The following is a 21,852-nucleotide window of genomic DNA, read 5'->3' as shown; positions in this document are numbered from 1 at the left end:
ATCAGTCAACTAGCCTTAACCAAAACACATTGCCAAAGGAGACCTAAAAAACCCAATGGCAGTTTTCTTTAAATGTGGTTTGAACAAAAGATAGAGGAGCTTTGTTTCTTTGTATACTAACTTACTGACTTTCGGGCATTTTTCATCTTTAGGAATTTTATGCAAAATGCTGTTATTAAGGCTTATTGAGAATGGAACATGAACAACTTCAGATTTTCTAGCTGTTGCAAGATAAGAATAAGCATTTATTTAGAATCTTTGCTTTCTTCTTGAGCAGTCAGTTGTTACTGACAGTGCTCTGTCTCTCTGATATGGGACGATGAGCTATTCATTCATGAGCCTATCATTAGCAGAATATTATTACTTCCCAAAGTGTATGAATGTGCTCTTGGACTGTTACCATGAACAGGAAGTACTCCTTGGGAAGGAATTTATATGTTCTGTGTGACAGTTATTTACTATAGGATAAGTGACTGATGGGTTTGCTGTGTTATTCTTTGTTTCTATGCCATTTCATTCTCAGTTTCTTATTTCTGCCATTGCTCTTTTCAATTTTCTTTCTGCTCCATATCAATCTCATACAGGTTCTTCACGGATTTAGCTGTTTCTCTTGTCTAGTTTGTTAATGCTGGAGTTATTTTAAGTGCAATGCATGGACAGGCTCAGACTGTCTTCACTGGGAATGCAGAGCTGCAATAAAGGCTGGTGTACGTATCCTATATGAAGCGTGCAGCAACAGTTCTGTGTTTCTTCTGAATCTTGTAACTAATTCCCTAGTGGGGAAAAAACGGCTGTAGTATTACCTTTTTCTCCATGCATACGTAGGTTTGTGTTCTCACACAGGTCTGTGTTTAGAAATTCGAGCTCTTTGCATTCATGATGTGACAACCCTAGCTAAAAAAATCTATACTGTAAACTAGACCAACTCCTGAAGAAAATCTATATATTCATTAACCACTATTTTCAATGCCAATCACTGCTTTACTCATGGTATTTACTAGGAAAGTTGCTCCTTAGAAACCTCTTCAAAACCAGGAATTACGTGTTCAGTGATTTGGAGGCATGGGGCTTAGTTTTATTTTGGGTGTTTGTTTGTTATTGTCTCTGGAAGGGCAAACAGAAATTCTGTAAAACAAAAGCTGTCTGTTCAGGAAGAGCTTCACCTGACCTGGCCTCCCTCCCCCTCCAATACAGGCTGTGGTCCTCACGAGTTTCAGGTGTGCTGGGTGAAGGAAGTGTGAAAGATTGCAGTAATTAGGCATTTGAATCATAGCTAATGGTGGACGTTGATTTGAAGACATAATTCTGCAACAGCGTAGTAATACTAGCAGAATATCAATACAAAAATATGAAGCTGATGGAAAAATACTGATGTTAGATTTGAGGTTTATTGGCTAGTGTGCCTAGGGAAGGAAGGAAAAGCTGGGAGTTTGGAATTGCTTCTTTTCTATGCCATATTTTCTTCTGCTATTTTCTGTGTCATTTCCCATAGCTGCTTCAAGTGCGTTGTTGAATCTTTTAATACAATCACATCACAAAATTAATATTTGCAGACTATGTAGTTTTTGAAAAAGGAAGAATACAGAAAATGTAAGATAAATGCAGATAAGAGTGAGAAAGGTGCTTGGATGTAATCTCTGGATGTTTTGATGTGACATATCATAATAAAGTATAGAAAGGCAAGTGTTATTTAAATTTATTTAATTTATTTTGAATCCCAATAGCAAATATACACTAAATAGATATATAAAATATCCATTCTATACAGTACTGTCAGGATTGAGAATTCTGTTGTGCTGACCTGTGAAGAAGTCAGGGTTGTTGAGTTCCAGCTATCTGCTTGTGTTCTGCAATTTTAGGATACTTAGTAAAATTAATGAGGGATTCTTAACCCGTGTGATGTCAGAATATAAAGGAAAAAAAATTATATGAAAAATATGATTACAACTATTATAGGTAAGAGAAGATGATTGTGCTGGCCTACAGAGTTTAGTAAACAAGTCTATTAAGCTTAAAGCATATGATAAACCTTGAATCATCCTTTTATCATCGGGAGTGCATCAAAGTATATTGATAGAAAACATTGGACATTTCCTCGTTCAAGTTGCAAGAATAAATACCACAAACTTTTAAGTGTTCTTATGTGCTAATTCTTGATGTGAAAACCATTTTTTATCTCCCAAACTAAAATATATTCTAGTTCAGAGATGAAAGACCTCACAGTGCTAATGCTGTGCCACCTTCTTGCATATTTGCCTGTTTACTGGTTACCAGAAACAGCACAAGAATTTGTCAATGTCTGGTAGGTTTTTGCATCTTTTTTAACGATACTATTTAGCAAAGGAAAGGTCCTTACTGTGGAATAAGTGACTCCTACTTTAGTGTTAGAATTTATTGTGAAAAATTATATGGCAAAATATGTGATTAAAGAATTCAACACCTATTACAGGAAACACCAAGCGCAGTTTCCAGTTTCAATTCCAAGAGTCCTTCCATGAGATATAAATATTGCTGCTTAAATTATTCAAATGTGGCTTGAACGTTGTCAAATAAGGCAGTGGCGCCTGCTGCAATATCATTTCTAATTAATTTTGTCTGAAATAGTGATTACTTCATTAACTGGTTAAATGTTGTAAAATTGGCATTTTCAGGAAATTTCAAGTAGCGTAGAAACGGTTTGGATGGGTTGCTTTTGTAACCCCCGACTTTGGCATCACTTGAGGAAATTTCCAAGCTGCACGCTGTTCCTGGCTAAGATGCAGCGGAAGGTTGAAGGCTGCACCTCCCAGTACTTCACAGGGTTGTTGAAGAGGCTTATGCCGCTGTATAACGCTTTCTTCTTTCTCCTTCCTGTTGGACAGAAGTCGTTCACTCCCAGTTTTGCAATGTGGTTCGAATGGAGGAAGACCACCTGCAGCAGGAAAAAAACAGTGAAGTGTGATAGCTCAGTGTGTAAGTGGGAAAACACTTCCATTAGCAAAGAGGTGGTTGAGGTGTGTGGTAAGATCAGCTGGATGCAGGCTGTTAGCAATATTAGGAATTGAATGCTTGTTTTAAGCGCTTAGGAAATTCTTCCCACCTATCACAATCTCTCCCATCCCACAAAAGCTAAGAAATAAGAAACATACAGTATTTTATCACTGTGTTGTCAGATCTTGACTCTGTTCTTATGGAATATTCTCTTAAAATGCAACCCTATGTTCTCTTTCAGTAATGATTGCAGTGCTGTAGTACTGTATTCCCCTATGATGTTCGTTCTTACTGATTTCATGCATTTCAGAAATACTCTCTAGAAAAGTTGGTAATGGGAGAGACTTGTTGGAATGGTTGCACAATTAGCTGCCTAATGCTAATGTAGCTTAATTTAGTAAGAAAATTGTGCTAGTAGAATTTTGAATTGAAGAAAATATTGTACGTGGACTAAAGAATTCTTTTTTCTGTTAAACTACATTTAAATTACAAACCAATGTTATATATCTATATTAACATACACAAACATGAATCAAAAACATTCCTTTTACTTGAATTGAAATGAGAAGTAGAAGGAAGTGATATTCATAGGTGAAAGATTTTACTAAACAGCTCATGTTCTGTCATCAGTGCATTTCTTCATGGCTTCTCTAAGCTGTGCTCTGGTCTGCATCCCAAAATGTCTGACATCTTACATATGTTTTTAATTGCTATTCCAGATTTCAGGAATGGCAGGGTTTTGAGTACATCTTAATGCAGCATTTTTCTAGTTCAAAATACAAGTAAATTTTTAAAATTAAAAAAATATGTATCTTAAAATGAAGTCATTTCAGTCTTATAGAGAATGTTATTTGGAGATAAGATTTTTTTTTTTTCAGTGTAGAAAGGAGAAATTCCATCTGCCTAGCATGGAAACTGTAACAAACTTTTTGCAAATATCTTTTCTGTGTGCAGTGTGTTTTCCTTTTTTACTGCTTATTCTTCCTTTTGAGTTGAATTCATTTTTGTCATATGAGTCATGCCAAAATATCTCAGTGATAATTAGCTTTTTAATTGTCCTAATCAGCATTGTATCAAACAAACTGTAACTCCCAAAGACTTCTATTAAGTTTAGTATATGACCTGCAGGTATTTCAGATCAGGTAATCCAGGAGGAACTTTCTTGAGCTTATTCTTTTCAAGATGGATTTCTCGTATACTTGGTATGTTGGCAAAACTTCCATTTTCCACGTCTTTGATTTTATTGTTCCCAAGACCAAGCCTAGAAACAGTACAAGGAACAGTTAATTGAAGATTGAGATTCACAACAGCATTCAAGGGCGTGTTTTTTTGTTTTAAAGACTGAAATTCACAGGAGTATTCATAGGAAAAACAACTGGGGACGAATGATCAAGTCTCACCTTTGACAGAAAGAAACTCCCATTGACCTAGTAAGTATTTTTTTGTAATTTAATCTCTGTTTAAAGGACAACAGTTGATTAGACGTGAGCTGTTGTCTAGTTTTAGTTGCACTTGTTCTTCTTTAGTCCAAGAGTGAAAGATCAGCGCCAACAAATCTGCTTGTGAAATAAACCATGCCTTTTTATTGAGTTGTGTAGCTACAAAAAGAACCCTCATTCATTAATAAAAAGTGTTCTGATAAAGAGCCAAAGGACAGAAAATCGTGTAAAGAAACAGTCATGTTTGTAGCTTACCATCATGTTTTTAAAATCAGCAGTATTACTATCTTTCCTACTTCCACATTTTCCTTATTTAGGTCTTAATTTGGTTTTTATGCAAAACTTGATCTTGTGTTGCTTGAAAGGTGATTCAGAAGGTACAGCTTAGGCCAGTTTGCTCCTTCCATTTGTCCTGTAGTTTCCTTTTTCTCCTTTCTACATTAATTTGTTCAGAAACTGAAGTAGGTATTTGAAAGCCATTCAGTAGTTCTTCTTTGGTAGTGATTTCTGTTACTCCATACAAAATCCAGCACTGCTCAGCCAAATTTTCAGGCTATTTAACTAAGCTTTAGAGAAAGAAGTTCATACTTCTGTAATCAGATGTTATTCTTGACTACTAATGAGGATTCTAGGTAAGACATAACAATAACAAGGCCAATATTTGTAATATATATAATATATATATTTTATATATTAAGTTTGGTCTTATTTACAGCAGTTCTTACTCTAAAGCGTTTACAAATTTGTGTTCTCTATTGTCATATTCATAAAGGAAGTATTGAGTAAGAGGTCCTGTCAGGACTGACCTCTTGTCAGGTGAAAGCTTTCTGCTTGCAAATTTTACCTTTGAAGATCTTTATACCGGTTAAAGTCTTCAAGTTCGACTGCTGTGATCTTGTTGTCATCTAAGTGAAGCTCTAGTAGACTGGAGGGTAAATCTGGTGAAAAACAAATGCTCGGTGTGAGCAAAATCAAACAAGTGATTTAACAGGTAATTGTTGGAGTAGTTATTATATTCTTAATATCTTCTTTGTGTGGGGCTGGGTTAGGGTTAGGGTCTTGGATGAGGTTGTGTCAAACGAGGAGCGTTAGATACAGGTGTGTTACATTTTCAAAGAACAAAACAGCAATACTTGTCAATGTTCTGTGGTTTAAATTGGTGCTGTTGTAGCTCTTAGCAAATGGTCTGTGAGGAAAGCTTTCGGAATTCTCTGAGTAATGGGTTATCAGATATCTTCTTTTCCATGCTGGTACTCAGAGTGATTTCCTCACGTGAAACCAGATAGCCCCAGTTCAGTGCTGCCTGTTCTGTGCTTTGTGAATAGGCCAGAAGACAAAAACCTTCTATACAGCATCCAGTTAGTGATCTCACCTTTGGTTTTGCTTCATTTGTCTAGTTTGCTCCCTGACACCAAGCCAGACAAACCACATCTCTCTGTTCTTAGCATTGCCTCCCAGAGCCCTGCTCCTACTGTTCCTTGTTGTAGCCCCAGCTGAGACAGGAAACTGCAAGGCTGTGCTTTACATTCTGTCGTTACTGACATGTTTGGATAGGTGTTGTTTTTTTAGTTTATATTCCAGTTCACTGTTCCACAGAGTGCTGTTTCTGTCCAAGTTAGTATTGAGAGAAGATTACTCACGTGTCCACTTTAGATATTAAGTGTGGTTTGTAAGTTATGGGTGTCTAGTTTTGTGCAGAAAGAGGGATCTGGAGACAAACTTAGTTGCCATATGTGAAGAATATCTTAGTATGAATTCCTGTTTCCCTGAGCCCATGAATTGGAACTCATGCTGTATTTTCTTACAGGATATTTCTCCATAACAAAGAGAAAATCTGAATCATTTTACATATATATTTTGTTCTGGTGAGTGACAGAGATGGCATTATGGCATTATACAAGAAAAATGTCTTGTGTGTTGGGATAGTGCTACCATAAGCACGCAGGTAGTTTCTGATCCTTGAAATACCTTGTCTTAAGAACTGGTGAAAGCCCTGAAGTGGCTGCTGCCATTTCATTGTTTCCCATTGCTTTCCCTGACAAATGTCTCTGGATGGCAGTGGCAGGAAGGGAATGCCTATTGGAGCAAGGGGATGGAAGGGAAGACCTGGCTGTGCCCTGTGTGTTCCTACGTGTGTCTGCCTTAGGGATGCACCACTGGGTATTTCTGTATGCTGAGAACAAGAAAAGTGAGAAAGATAGGAGGTATGTATCTCAATGTTTGAAATTTGTAATAATCATATTGATGTGAGAACGTTGCATTTCAGATTATGCTGGCAAAAGCAAAGTAGATAAGGTAAAACAAAATGTACCTTTAGGAATTGAAGTTAATTTAGCTTCTGCAATTCTTATGTGGTAGATATTTACTCCTTCAAAAGCACCTGGCTCTATTCCATCATTGTTGAGAGGATTTGCACTCATTTCTGTCAAGAAGGGAAGAGAAAATACTTATGGCATAGGAATTTTATGTATGTTAAACTAGGTTATAGCTAACTGATTTCATTTTATTAATGAATGTTAATATTTTAGAAATCTATTCGTTTGTAACTTTGATTACCTGTTCCCAGGCTGGTGGTGCAAACCTATCAACGAATAAAGGCTGTCTAACTAGGCTTGCAAGGTTACCAGGAACTTTACCTTTGTAGCAACCTCTAATAGAATTCAAGTGATGATGATCATGAATATCTCTTTAAGATGAATTTCCACGCTGAGGAAATGTTTGAATGAAAGTTGTATGCAATATATTAATTTCTCAGTGAAGACTTTATTTTTCTGCTCAGACTTACCCAGAACGTGTAGAGACTTCATTCCTTTAAATGCATCCTTGGGGATTTTCTTAACCTTATTAGCATGAATTCTGAGCTCTGCTAAAGTTTTTGGTAGGTTTGTTGGGATCTCAGTTAGCTGGTTATGAGATAAATACAGTCGTCGCAACTTCTTGGTAGGCTGAAAGGCTTTTGGATGGATCTTGGTTATCTTGTTGTTGTTCAAAGCAAGTGCCTATGACACGTGGGAAGAGCAACACGGAAAACTTATAGCGGTGCGTTATGATGATGAAGTCTTAAATCTGAGGTATAGTTAAACAATGAAATGTTTCAGTTCTCTAAAATACCAAACTCCAGCACAGAACTTGTAGTGAGATAGCACAGCCAGCAAGTGGCAAGGTATCTGATAATCATTTTGCATGGCGGATCACCTCTCTACGCTTCTATTTCTACAAGAGTGGATTTTGTTCAGTTTTTTCTTGAGGGGAGGCAGGGAGTTGTTTGGCTAATTGTTTTGTTTGGGCTTTTCTTTTTTCACTTCTTTGTGCTGTTGGGAATTTGTCTTCTCCCTGGAGTTGTGAAAAAAGCTGGAGCAAAGCAGAATTAATCTTTTTTCCAGCTAAAATGGGAATAGCTCAAGGAAATAAACAGGAAATGCTTCCTTCCTAATCCGTGTTGCCATCTGTGGCTTTGCTAAGGAGACCAATGCTCAGACATTTCGTACAAAATAAACTTTGCTTTAACTAAAAATTGCTTTCATTCCTGCCACATAATCACAAAGTAACAGTTGAAAAAAATCAAAGCAGCTCGGAGTTTTTAGTTACCACATAATTAAGTGGTGACTCGAGTGCATAAGGTGGGGATTCCTGATGTATTCCAGTGCTTTTCTTTGTCACTGGAAGTTTTGTTTCTGTTAGAGCTTTTATAAACCCCACTCATAAGTGTCCAACCATTCTGTATCCAGACTTCATACTCTTAAGGGGAACTGGAAACTTATTGTTCCAAACAGTGCATCAATATGATTCGCACTTCTGGTTTCCTAGCAATTAGAAAGCTCATGGGTAGACACACTCTGCACATTCTTGCTCAAAACCAAATATCACTAAAAAGGATTCATTTGATGTTACTTTGATGTGTACTTCATGTCTTTCTAATGTGCCAAATTCAATAGATCTTCATGTTATGATTTGTGGGACAGATTTTTCATTTTTACAGTGAAAATTTTGTAACTGTCAGTGCTCCTTGGTACTGGATCTAGAGTGACATCTGGTGGAGATTGTACTCCAGAACAGATTCAACCCGTCTTCATGGGTCTTTGAGCCTATTTTGTTCTCTATATTGCATACCGTAACTTTCTTGACTTATCAGTTGCTCCTGCTACTCATTTTAAAGTCTATCTCTATGCATAACTTGAGCATGTGAAGAATGCATTGAAAAGCACAAAGGTTTTTTTGCTAATTCAGTACTGCTTTATGTTCTGTTCAGGAAAATTGGGTATGTAAGCTCAGTGCTCTATGTATTGGCTGTGCGTTGTTTGCTTTTGGAGATACTCTCTCATGGGAAAATGCAATCTGTGCTTTCTGAGAGTGAGTTCTTTCTACTCTTTTACATCTGAGCAGCCTTTAAAATGTAGGAAGTGTTCTTGTACGTGCCTAGAACTGAATAAGTCTTGAGGATCTTTTTGGTGATACATACATGGTATGTTTTCTGGACTTTTAACTTTTACAACTCAAAGAAATTCACTTCTTACTATGCCTGTGCAGCCAGCATGCAGACATTGGACTGCATTTTTCTGGATGCTATTGGAGAAGAGAAATGCCATTTATATTTTAAAAGTATAAAGATATTTAAGATTGCTAAATAGGATTTCAAAATTAGAAAAGAACAAGCTTACATAAAGCGATGCGAGTCCTTGGAGGTCGTTTTCCTTGACCTCTCTTATTTTGTTGTTCTGAAGGTCAATCATGCGGGTATCTGGTGGAATGTTGCGAGGTATTGATGTCAAACCTATTTCAGGACGTGAGAGAAACAGAAACATTGCATTATGCACATCCAAAGAAATAAACTGCTAAGCGGGAAAGAAAAATCGGCGCTAAAGCACAAGATAGAGGAGAACACTTTGATGTTGGTTGGAACTGATTATGTGAGGATGGATGTCAAAATGAGTGGGATAATTTATTCCCATGTTGATGGAAAGCTTCCAAGGGGTGCTCATTACATGCTGCTGGAGCAGTTTGTTCTCAGACAAGCAATGGCTGTTTTGTATTTAGGAGCGAAGTTGTTCCTGTGGCGTGGTGAGATACCTGCTCCACTGCTGGCTGTTGTTCTGCATCTGCCCTCGGTATCTGCTGGAGCAGCCCAGTTGCTCGCGTTGCCATGCGTTAATGTCAGGGCTGAGCAGTGTGTTCTTGATGTAACCCGCCAAGATACGATGTTTCAGCTTCCAATACTCAGTTATCACTTACATAAATTCCCCAGTCCTGTTTGATTACAAAGCTGCTCCAGTTCATGCCGTCCAAGGTCCTGACTCAGCAGGAGGGACCAGCGAAGGGATAGCAACTTGCTTGTTTGTATTGCTTAATAATGGCAGATTCAGAAACAAGCAAACACAAGAACGCAAGAACACAGGATTTGGATTCAGTGTTTCTAAGATGGGAAGAGCCTGGGGTTAAGTTTGGAATCCTGGTCCTTTGGCTACCCTAAATCATCAGAAAATTTCCGTGGGACTAATTCCAACTGGAGCAATTAATAATGAATTCATACTTAGGAATTGTGATCATTAGGGATGAATATGTATCTGTAACATTAACAGTGGCAGATTGGCCTTAGTTTAAAATCTTGTTAGCAGTGACATTCAGTTGTAACTGGAGTTAAGCTAAGCAAATAATTGGTATCCCACTTGCATATTTGCATTATAACTTAGTTATGGTTTACTTATGGCTGCTTTTCCCTTTGCTGTCATGTCTTGATGTTTGAACTGTTCCTTTGTTTGTAGCTGTGAATGGAGCAGCTCTTTAGCCAAAGCCTTTTTTTGGCGCAAGGGTAATTTATTGAGTACAAACCAAAGATGGGGGAATTTTTTCTGCTTGTCCTCTTGTATATCATTTAATCAATTTTTTTTAAATTTTTTTAATAATAATAATAATAATTATTATTATTATTATTGCAATCCTGATTGGAAAAAAGAAATGTAAGCTGTATAGTAACAAAGAATCATGGAATCATTAGGTTGGAAGGGACACCTAAAGGCCATCTAGTCCAACTCCCTGCAATGAGCTCAGGCACCTGCAGCTCCATCAGGTGCTCAGTGCCCCTCCAGCCTCACCTTGGATGAGGCACCACCTCATTTCTGTGCATCCTGTGCCCGTGCCTCACTGTAAATAATAATAATAATAATAATAATAATAACAACAACAACAACACCACTTTTTCCTTATGCCCAATCTAAATTTCCCCTCCTTGAATTAGAAACCATTTCCCTCATCCTGTTGCAACACACCCTCCTGGAGTGTTTGTCCCTTTCCTTCTTACAGTCCCTTTAGAGGCTGCTCTCAGGTCTCCCTGGAGCTTTTCCTTATCCAGAACAAACAGCCTCAATATGTGAAGGTGTGCAAATTACGGAGCTGGAGAATTCATCCTTTAAAAACAGTCTTGCAAAGGAGAATTAAATGGACAGCACAACTCTTACCTAGATCAGAACAGTGGACAACTCTCACGTAGCACTGGCATCCGAAGGGGCACGTTGGGAATAGATCAAAAGGGATTAGAGGAATAATTGGTTCAGTGGTTGGAAACAGAGAGTTGTCATCGTCATCATCTTCATCTTCTTCTTCCATATCTTGGAGCATCATATTCTTTAGTGTAAAATATGAAGGACCAATGAGAGGTTTAGCAGAGCACAATGCCAAGAAGAGGAGGAGTGTGTATTCTTTCATGTTGTCTTAATCAGGATGGGTGACCTTAAATAGAAAAGGAAAATGGAAAATCCCAGATACAAGAGTCAGTGAACGTGAAACAGCAAACAAAAGTATTGTACTGTTGTCTTCACTTCCTGCTACAATTGGTTGTCCAGAAAAATCTGTTGTCTGTTTTGAACATTACTATGTAAAAGCTAAATATTTTAAATGCTCTCAGAAGCATGAAAATATTGAAATCATTGGTATAATAAGAAAATGAAAAGAAAATAATATTAAATTTAAGTGGAATTCATCAGACTTTAATGTCCCATCAAAGCTCTCTTAGTTCAGTTTCAAAAATAGTTTCATCATTTACTTTAGGCTCTGAAATTAAGGCTTTTAAAAGTGTAGTTTTTGTAGCAAATCTTACTAGAGTTTGAAATTGGGGTTGTTGTATTAATTCTTAATGAAAAATACTTTTAATTAGGTATAAGAACATGTGTGCATTGCTTGTTTCTAGAAAATTGGGAGATATTTATTAAGCAAACAGAATGCTTTCATCGGGATACTCCTTAAACACCATTTATTCTACAGTCTTGACACTTGTGGTTAAATACTTGTTGGATCATTTAGGGCACCTCCAAAGCAGAAAGCTCCATGTCAGATATCTATAATTACTTTTCGTCTGATGTTCTTGAGGAATGCACAGCCTACCGAGGATTTCAAAAGATTTGTCTTTACAAAAACATGGAAAAATGTTTTGCTATTCCAGCTGCTCATTCAGTTTCTTTCTGCTTCTCTTGAGATGGATTTTTACCAGATTTCTTTTAGCTGTACTGGCTGAGAAAACCAGGAGTCTGAGTTGTCCAGTCCTTAACTACATAACATTGTGTTACTGATGATGGCGGTCCACAGTTCAAAGCCTTTGAGTGTTTTCTGCGTGCTGTATTTTTATTCTAAGAATGATTTCATTGACCCAGATAACCTGTGAAATAGAGGTAGTAAGAACTGCCTCAGAATGTTTCGCAACTTTCAGAGAAAATACAGTGATCATAGACATCATTTAGATTCTACAAGCAAGTAACTAAAGTTTTACAACCAGAACATCCAGTGCTACAGGGAAGTTGGTCATCTACTAGGAGCTATTGGCTTCACTTTACTTCTGCAAATATGTACCAAGGCTGAAACCAATGCAGTCTAAATTCTGTCTTTCTATTGCAAATCCTAATGATATGGGTTGGAATTTGAGTCTCATACTCTCCTTTTCCATGATTTCTTCAACCTCCATACAAGTGGTACATGGGAATTTGGTTGTCAGCATGACCTCAGAACCTGTCTTTGTACGGGATGTTCTTACCTTGAGGTTACAGAAAATACTTTTAAGTTTTGTTAGCAAACATGAACTTGTTTCCACATGTAGGATATAGGTTTGAAATTCCTCTGGAGCATCTAAGAAACCCTATGAGCACAGCAGGTGCCAGAAGAGAGGGAAGTGATCTCTTCGGACCACAGGAGCTCTGATGGGTCGGTGGAACGTATGATCAAAAAGGCCAATCTCTTGTTGGGAGATATTAGCTGCTGCTCTTAATTGACGATTTTAGAGTAGTATTTATGGAAGAAATTAGTTTTGTCACCTTGAAATAGTTCATTAGCTGTGCATGCCTGCATGTTTTCAGTCTCATATGGGGATTAGTCAAATGTTAGTAAATAGAAACTGAGGAATTAATTGCTTCTCTAAACTTCTCTTCTGGATGCGTTTTGGGGATTTATCACAAACAGTACATAAAGTGTTTTGGGTTTTTTTATGCCATTTGTTTAAAAAAAAATCAAAGCACAATTCAGGAAGAGGCTTGGATTTTACTGGACACTGTGCAAACCAAGAGGGGCAGCTGTAACTTCTATTATGCATATCCTGTCATAAAGATGTTTCTGTTTAAACTATCGTATATTCTTTTAGGGAAGCACTAAATGGATGGCAGTTGTTGTTGAATCACCTGATTACATACACCTAGTTACTCACTGAGCTGTTTATAGCTGACATATATCTTTCTGTAGGCGCTTTTCTTTAGCCCTCAATCACAGCAAAAGCAGTGTGCTGATTTGTGCAGTGGTTTGAGTTGACTTATTCAGAGTTCTAGGATTTGTCAGTTTTGTGTTATATACAGGATTTTGACGTTTCTTGTACATAGTTCTTAGCAACATTGAAACGCTGTGTACTGCATGCACGATGCTCATGTAGCTGTGTATGTTTCAGGGTGTTTAAAATGATAAAGGTTACCAATATGTAGATTACACAAAATCCACTCTCCTCAAAAAGAAGAAAGTGACCTCTTCCTCTCTAATATATCTGAAAACAAGCACAACATACATTGTATCTTAATATTTATTGTAACCTAGTTGAGAGCTCATCTGAGTATCGTATGTTTTACTCATTTAACTGTCTCTTAAAAGAAGCTTCACATATATATATTTCCCATGTTTTCTTTTATTCTGTTCTGTTTCAGTGCACTTAGAAATAATTCAATAGTTGCACTTGCAATCCTGAGCAATTTGTTCTCTTGAAAGGGTCTCTGAATGGAAATGGTGTGGAGATCAAGATATGGAACCTGCAATTTTTTGTTTGGAGAGAACTGCGTTCTCGTTTGGTGTACGCCTTTGGGTTCTCTGCTCCTATTAGTCTTCTGCTGAAGCAAAGCAGTCAAAAGTTCCACATACAAAATGATGAGATGAGGAGATTGAGGTCCTTCAGACTCCTGAGTTGTTCTTGGCTGCGTGCCTTAATGGCTGGGTTCTCTAAGACAGGCGGTTGCCTGGTCTCCCTCTGGATGCTTAGGTGCTGAGTGAGTGACCTCTGTGCTGTGCTCAGTGCAGTGCAGTCTGTGTGTAGGATGCCAAGCTTCCAAGTGTTCGTTGTACCTTGGGACACCTACTTTCTAAGTCTTCTTTAGCTTCTAGTTCTGATGGGCACTGTATATATAAATTTATTGTAGTCAAATAATAATCTTTCATGCCTGTTGTGACATGCTGCCCTGGATCTGGTGTTACAAAGTTGGCTGGTGAAACCACTTAAATCAATTTCCGTGCTTGTACCTATAGCAAACAGATTGTGTTTTTCTTCTCAGATACTAAAAAACATGACTTCAGACTTCAAGCTATGAAAAGGTTGAGGATTGTGACTGGAGCAATGGCCCTATTCAGCTCTTGAAAAATAGCTGTTGCTCACAAACACTTGTACAAAAGTAATGTTGTATTATGCCACTGGCAAAATATGTTAGTCCTGTGAGCTAAATGTCTTGAACACAAGTCCCTTTGCAAAACAAAGCCTGAGATGTGATCCATTTTTTTAAGCAAAGAGGAAAGGCCTTTGCCTGATGTGATCTTCCCATTTTGTCATTAGGAGATTCTTACTGCTTTCTGACTTAGCAGCTAGCAGCAGCAACCAAGTTTGACTGCAGGGTGGTACTGGCTGAAGAACTACATGGGATTTTATGGAGGTTTTAAGTGATTTTTTCCTTTCTTTTTTTTTTCTTGGCTGTGCTCTTGAGTTTCCCAGTAAGTAGCTGTTACAGGTCTGTGCAGGAATGTTCAGACTGTAGCACATTGCAGAGCACTAGCACAAACTTTCTGCATACTTAAAGAGTAAGAGAATGAATAAAGCTGAAGCCCAAAATTCACATTTGTAATAATCTTTCTTTAACTCTTAAAGATTATTTTACCATAATAAACTTATGAAGTATTTAATTTCTTCCAGAAAACACAGCTCATGAATACAGCTTTCCAATGGTGTATTGCTGCCACTTCAGGCTCTTTCTGCTTTCAGGCAAATGCTGTTTTCTCTTACCAGATCTTTCACTCAGTCTGCTCACTGTGCTGATTGAACTCACTAAACCAGCAGAAAACTCGTGTCATTTAAAAAGTAAAATCCAACACACTCTTTCCAGATGAAGAAACAGAATCGGTCCAGGTGTCAAAGTCAGCACAAAGAAATGGGTGGGAACAGCCGGGTTAGGGGGAAGGAATGTTAACAGGGAGACAGGGAAGAAGAAGAGTGAGCTAAACGTTTTTGACATGTGCCAGCTGCTAGATGGGCTCGGGTGTTTTATTGAACACTCACTGCTGTTTAGACAAAGTCTGCCCTTCTTCATTCTCATTTTTATCAGTGGGGAATTGTAGATGAGTTCAAGAAAGAATGTGGTGAATTCAGGGTGGGCTCAGCTGCTTCTTTACATATTTTTATAGCAGTCCTGCTTTTGCTTCGGTTTCTTTCTGAATAGCACCTTCTCACTGGAACATCAGCCACCTCACAGTGAGGTAAAGGAACGCAGACAGTACATTTTACATGTGGGGAATGTGGAGATGCTGTAAGACTTTATTTAACAGTCCTAAATTGCTGTGACATACTTATCCTCACTAATCTGGTGATTAAAACACAGATTGCCAAGTAGCACATGGAAGCTATAAACTTTTTCTATTGTTAATTTAGGATAACATTTATACCAAATTAAACACAGGTGATGTCATAGTATGGGATGGGATTAAAGCCACTTACAGACTGCCTGGGAAATTCCCACATAAGCATGCAACAGTTCTGTGACATGAGAATTATAAACGTGAGTAATGGGAGGAAAAGCTTCTCGTGGGGACAGACTAAGGCTGTTAGTAGGAGATGGCTGAGCTCCTTGGCACTGCTGCAATGTGTTGCCTCTGCTGCCTTACCCCTTACAACCTGCAGTGGTTAATAGGTAAGGTTTTAACGTCGTGAAACTAAGAAGTGTGTTTACAAAACCCAGTTAGCAGTGTAGGAAGGCACATTTCCTATGGCACTGTTTCTGAAAAGGAAATGTTGAAGTGGCACGCTGGTGGTCTTGACAGAGTCAGAGAAAAATCCCCGTGTTCATTAATAACACGCATCATTGCACTGTGCACAGACTTTGTCCAAAGAAAGGCAAGACCGCTGCTGTTTTGAAAGCTCTATTTAAAAATAGTTCTGGTTCTATTAGTCATTGTCCCGTTCCACAAATAAATGAGTTTCTGTTTAACTCTTTGTCTACTCCCTGCTGAGCAATTTGCTGTAGAAAAACAGGAGGCAATATTTTGCCAGTGGGATTACTGAAAAATTATTTTCTTGAGAAACAGTCCAGTCTTGAAACTGTGTAATTCAATAATTAACAGCTTGTTTATAATAGAAGCAGTGTTTGGTGAGTATTTACTTTTCATAGAAAACGCTGCTTCACCCATGTTATTAAACATTATCTAAGAGTTCTTAAAGTTATTTTCATTCGGAGAAGCTTATGGCTTTAAAATGTCATTTCAATTACTTTTCTGATTTTTTACTTAACAGCAGCCCTCCTCGAATACCTAAATTCAGATAGTTAATAGTAAGTTGTAAACGTTAGAACTGTTATAAAATAGAATTGAGTTTCAGAGATTGTAATAACTGGAGAAAAATGCTTGTTAGCAGTTGTTAAGAAGTTAGAAGTCCTTAATAGTTAAATAGTTCACTGTATCTTTTTTTTGCTTTGCAGCTCAGATGTAGTAATCACAGAATTATTTCAGCTGCAAAGTAGGTTTTCATATGTTCCATAAAGAAGTGGTATTTATTCTAAATTAATTGATGTTAATCTGCATAGTGGCTAGTATTCTGTTGCTGAATTCCTTATTGCTATACAAATATAGTAGGTATTCAAACTGGACATACCTTGCAAGTCTGATAGTTCTTCCAGAAGCACTCTGATAATCCACCTGAGATCTTTTTGTCCAGTTATTTCATTTACAAAAAAAAGAGGGAAAGGAAGTTAGACTGAGTGCAGTGAAGTGCAAAGCAGGTATAAAGAAAAATTCCACTTGCAAACTTCTTGATCCTCCTGGCACCCTGGGTGACACCCGAGTAAACTGCTGCTTCAGATTAGCCCATCTTAGTACTGAAGAATGATATTAAGACGACTTGTTACCACTCATATGTTTTTCATCACTGCTTGTATGAGAGCCAAAACTTCTGGCTTAACTCTAGACGTCTAGTGGACGACTTTGTAAAACCTGTAGTTTAATAATAGTTGACATCAGGCCACTGGAAGTACAGTGAGGTCCATTTCAGGTCATTCCTGCTATGGAATCACGCTTATTTTTGATTACATTTGCTGTTGTTCTTCTATAAGTGTGGCACTATTAAAAGTATAAAGTTTTAAGCAGTGGCAGGGTGAGCCAGTAGCTTGTAGTGATAAATGTGTTGCCAAAGCCTTCTGAAGGTACCACGTTGGTACTTTGTTGTGCAGTTAGATATCAGTACTGCTCTCGCTTTCAGTACAACATATCTGTCTAGGCGAGATGGTTTCAAGCATGCACAAAGCAGATCAGGTTGTTTTGGTCAATGTAGCTAGCTCTACTGAATATGAGAAATTAAGCAGATCTGTAAAACAGAGGCAGTATTTGCTGTGCTCTGTGACTAGGATTGGAGCTGTGAGCTGCTTTAAACAAAGTCTCCGAGAGTTTGCACTGAGTTATGTTGTTTGTGCTGCCGTGCACATCACAGTGCTTAGAAAAGGAGCTGTTCCTTGTTTGCCCTCAGTAGGCTGCCTTCTTACGTGTGCTTCAGAACTGCGTGACCAAGGCTGCCACAGCACGACTTCTGTAGTTGGTGTCTTTGCATGTCCAGTTCATAGCATCCGTCTGGTTCCACGCGCTCTGTGTGCATCTGACTTCAACTGGTTCTTTAGTTGACTTCCTTCTGTGCTAAGAAGCACAGCTTGGATTTTTATTATAATCTAAGTGTAATGTGTTAGCATTTGCAAAATGGCAGTTTAAGTCCCATACTGGTTAATTGGTCTACGGTTAGTTTCTTCAGGAAGAAATAGATATTACACCAATGCTTAAACCATGGGTGAGATCGTGTCAAACAAGATAAGAGTTGTGTTACTTCCTGCATTGTTTTTCAGTTCCAGCAGAATAGATGAGTGATGATAAACTTTCTCCCAATTGCTGTTCCCAAAGAATGAAATTACAGTTTAAAGAGCAATCACATTCCCACATAAAAATCCGAGAGATGATCTTTAAGTCTATTGAAATCTCAAATTGCATGTATCTGCACTCCTGCCTGCATTTAGAAACCAAAGCTTCCTAACCAAATACTCTTGTGATTTGAAGACATTGGTTTGGATGCACTTTAGCAATTTAATACAAATTTGTTCTTTAAACCTCTAAAGTTTTCTTGGCTCTTTAACAGAAGAGAGGGTGCTCTGAGGGCTGTGATATGAATGCAATGGTTTCTTCTTTTTCACGTCTTTCAGCAGAAAAATGCTGAATCAACTGTTTTGGCTGTTCCTAGCTTTGCTGAAACCCTGCATGTTCCTGTGCTTGGCGACAGCTCAGTTTTGATGCTTTTAAATATATATATATTTGTTTTTTAATTTTCTGGCAAGTGGAGCAGTATCTGGAAGAAATGTCACCATCCTGTCTTGCAATAGATATCAGTTTGATAGCAGTAACTATTGATCTCATTGACATGCTTACGTTCTTGTAATGAAACTGTTTAGTATCGCAAATACAAGCTTAGTAATTTTATTATGCGTATGGTTGCATTCTAAAACAAAATGCTCAAAAATAACCCTTCCAGGTCACAGGAGTACAAAATTCTGGTATTTAAATGTTGGCTGTTGATAGCAGTACTGAACATTAAAATAGGCCAGTGGTTTCAGTCTAATTTATGTGTCTATTAAACACAGCATATTTCCAATTTACAAAAACTAACTACTCTTGCAGAATTCCTCTCTGGGATCCCTGTTTCCAATTTACTTGAAGGTTTGGACCCAATGGCATTTCATGAGCCAGCACAGCAGGGCAGTTGTAGAGTCTTGAATGAAAGCTGGAGTGTGCAACTGAGAGGTTTGATGCTAGGTACTTGATGTTCTGCTCGTCTCACTTTATAGGGTAAGACTGCAGTGTTCTTCTGTAGGATGTGGAGCAGACATACAAACAATTTAGCTGCAGTCTACTGAGCTTAGGATCAACTGCTGCTATCTTGGATCTGTTATAAAGCAGTTGATTTGCGGTGATACATTTGCAGATACTATGGAAAGCAAAATTGATCCTACTGTTTTCTGCTCTTTTATGAATAGCAGATTTGGGTTTTAAGTTGGTTCAACAAGATGTGTGGCAGTCGTGTAGTCCAGGACATTCGGGTTTAATTGACAAAAGATGCTCTTAAATAGAAAGGACTCTGAGCAACAGTATGTATGTTCTCTTCTATATTGGATGTTTAATAAATGAAAGTTGATTGAAAGTGGAACTGTTCAGGTGTTTACAGTGATTTCTACTTCCAACAGTGAAGGAACTGATAGGAAATTAGAATTCTGTTCTTAAAATGTTACCTTTATTTCTTTATCAAAAGGAACTATATTTTTATTGCTTGGTGTGTCTGAGCTGTCAAGCATATGCTGCCATATGTGGATTATGCTTACACTGCAGTCTTTTTTTTTTTTTTAGGTTGATCTTGTATATATTTGTTTTTGTAAGGCAAAATAAATACTTTTTCATTTACTAGCACTGTTTATAAATGTGGTTTACATAAAGTGATGAATCTAACATCAACTGCAAAAATCTGTCTTGGAGACTGCCCATCACATTTTAATAACATGACTTATTCCTTTCATGCTCAGAACCAGCCCATGTTGAGAGCAGTCGCACATTTTGATTTTAACCATTTCTTGGCTTTTCTCAACTTGAGCTACAGCATTCAAGCTGTCTGAAAGCAGAGAAACTGTACTCCTCAGCATTTTTGTTTGTCTTGATTCTCCAGTAATTACGTGTCGGTACGTATTTAGGGATCATTGCTATTTACTGCAGTGCATTAGCTTTTATTTGTTAGTATGTACTTTTTGCATATTTTTGACAGCCAACTTGGAAACAGCAACAACTGTTTCATTTTGCAGTCTGGCCTTTATTAACATATTATATATAGATATACTATCTACATGGAGAAATATGTCACAGCTTGTGGTGTTAAAAGAGCTGGGATCCAATTCTACACGCACCCATGTGATTGTCAGATTTATCATTGACTGTCAGCAGCATCTGCTAAGGGTTTGCCTTGTATTTTTAATGTTTTATGCATTCAGTGATCTGGCAATCATGACTGACTAGAGAGGTGAAACCGTAACCCAAAGGACAGATCTAGTCCTTCACCCTTGCGGTTTGTGTTGCCTTAGATGAGTAAGTTAAGTTGGTTCTACCTTAGGCTGCAGATCAGTACAAACATCTCCATGTGGGAATACTGCTGCCTTTTCCCAGGCTGCCTTCTTCCCACCTTGATTCTCATCGCCTTGATCCTGTAAATAATTTAGAACTTAACTGGATGGGGAAGCTGCTCTACCTGGGAAATAATTTGCTTGATGAAGAAAGGTCTTGAAATAGTTCTGGTTCCAGTACTTGTCAGTTATTCGTATTGCTTTGGAGTTTTGTGCAAAAACTTGAGTTTTGATAGCATTGTATGACAGTTTTATGGAATACGAATGCTGATCTTTCTTATAGGCATTGGGAGCACAGACAGTGTTTCATGGAAAATCAAACAGTAGTTAAAATGAAAAGTTCTGCAACTAATGCCAAACTACTGAATCACTCAGATAATAGGGAAAATATTCTGTTTCTGAATGCTACATTCCCTCATAGAATACCAAGTGTTTACACTGTGAAAGTTTAACAATAAAATAAAAGCAAAAACAAAAGCAAAAGACTGGTGGCCTGCAAAGTAAAGGCATCCTGTTTTTCCTTTTTTCTCTGTTTTATATAGAAGCCTAAATGATAAAGTTTTCTTAGAACCTTTTGAAAGGTTCATGTTGTTCAGAATGTAAGACAGCGTTTAAAACATCTGTGATCAACTTCCATTGAGTGTTAGATGCTTTGAGGGGAAAAAGAGAGCTGTGCCCACCTCGTTCTTTGTATTCCAGTACAGCGTGAAGTGTTCCGAGTCTGTTAGTCAGCCTGCTCACATAATTTGGTATGGTACTGTGCTTGTATCTAGCTTTGCTTATCAACAAAAGCAATTCAAATTGCACTGGAAATTCAAGGATCTAAAAGAAGGCGACTGGGTCAGTTTATGACAGAAACTATTAAAAGCAGAAGCAATGTGTGTGACACTTATAGTCACTGTCCACAGTTTGCACGTCAGGTTTAATGAAGTACATTAGTCTGTAAATAGATTGCATGTACTTCCAGCATATACTGTTTTGTAGCTGGAAAAAGTGCCATTTCTAGGAAGGTGTCCAAAGTCTGTTTGATTGCAGGTTTTGAAATACGCATTTTGTTACTGTGGAATAGTTGAAGACTTTCAGAAACATTCTTAATAAAATAAGGCTATTATCTCACTAAAGAAGTTACTGCCCTGCTATATTACTTCATCTCGCCTCTGTTCTCAGATGCATGCTTTGCTCCTGAGAATTCTGTAGGAGTGTCTCACTTGCGTCTCATTGGCACGGTAGCAGTAGAGCTGTTCTGCAGGGCTGGGTCTGACACTAAATGCTTTGGGAAACTTCTGAAGGACTGCTCTTTAATTGTAGTTAACTACAGCTCTTATGGTTTTAATATTATTTTATCATGTAATTATGAAATCATAACTATTAAGCAATTTGTAGGGTTTTTTTTTCTACATTGGCACATAAAGAACAGAATTCACATTGCTTTTATTTTCTCATATATATGTCATGCAGTGTTTTGCTGAATTTTAGCATATGTTTCCTTCTTTTCCTTTTTCAACTGTAGAGGAAAACCACAAGTAAGTTTAAGAAGAAAAGGC

The 21,852-nt window shown here is 37.7% G+C and overlaps 2 protein-coding genes across 4 annotated transcripts in view; one reads left to right on the top strand and one right to left on the bottom strand.

Moving 5' to 3' along the window:
• LOC125698994 (centromere protein P) overlaps positions 1–21,852 on the top strand; it is a 119,986-nt gene that overhangs the window by 51,614 nt on the left and 46,520 nt on the right. The gene's annotated exons all lie outside the window — the stretch shown is intronic.
• On the bottom strand, positions 1,686–17,079 carry ASPN (asporin). Its single transcript, XM_048958021.1, has 8 exons — positions 16,768–17,079; positions 10,862–11,132; positions 9,068–9,180; positions 7,195–7,408; positions 6,721–6,831; positions 5,254–5,347; positions 4,093–4,231; positions 1,686–2,911 (listed from the first exon to the last, which is right to left on the bottom strand). The coding sequence occupies exons 2-8, from the start codon at positions 11,106–11,108 to the stop codon at positions 2,714–2,716; spliced, it is 1,116 nt and encodes a 371-aa protein (XP_048813978.1). The 5' UTR covers positions 11,109–11,132; positions 16,768–17,079; the 3' UTR covers positions 1,686–2,713.

The sequence above is a fragment of the Lagopus muta genome, chromosome 11 (genome assembly GCF_023343835.1).
Source record: "Lagopus muta isolate bLagMut1 chromosome 11, bLagMut1 primary, whole genome shotgun sequence".
NCBI lineage: Eukaryota > Metazoa > Chordata > Aves > Galliformes > Phasianidae > Lagopus > Lagopus muta.
Note: the sequence above shows the minus strand (reverse complement) of the source record. Positions and strands in the feature narration are given on the sequence as shown.

What these genes read in the sequence shown, in the direction of transcription:
- ASPN (XM_048958021.1), bottom strand. Translation starts at nt 11,108, where the DNA reads ATGAAAGAATACACACTCCTCCTCTTCTTGGCATTGTGCTCTGCTAAA. An exon ending in AAGGACTCGCATCGCTTTAT is followed by an intron (nt 7,409 to 9,067) that starts GTAAGCTTGTTC and finishes CACGTGTCATAG; the next exon opens with GCACTTGCTTTGAACAACAA. An exon ending in GAAGTCTCTACACGTTCTGG is followed by an intron (nt 6,832 to 7,194) that starts GTAAGTCTGAGC and finishes CCTTCTTGACAG; the next exon opens with AAATGAGTGCAAATCCTCTC.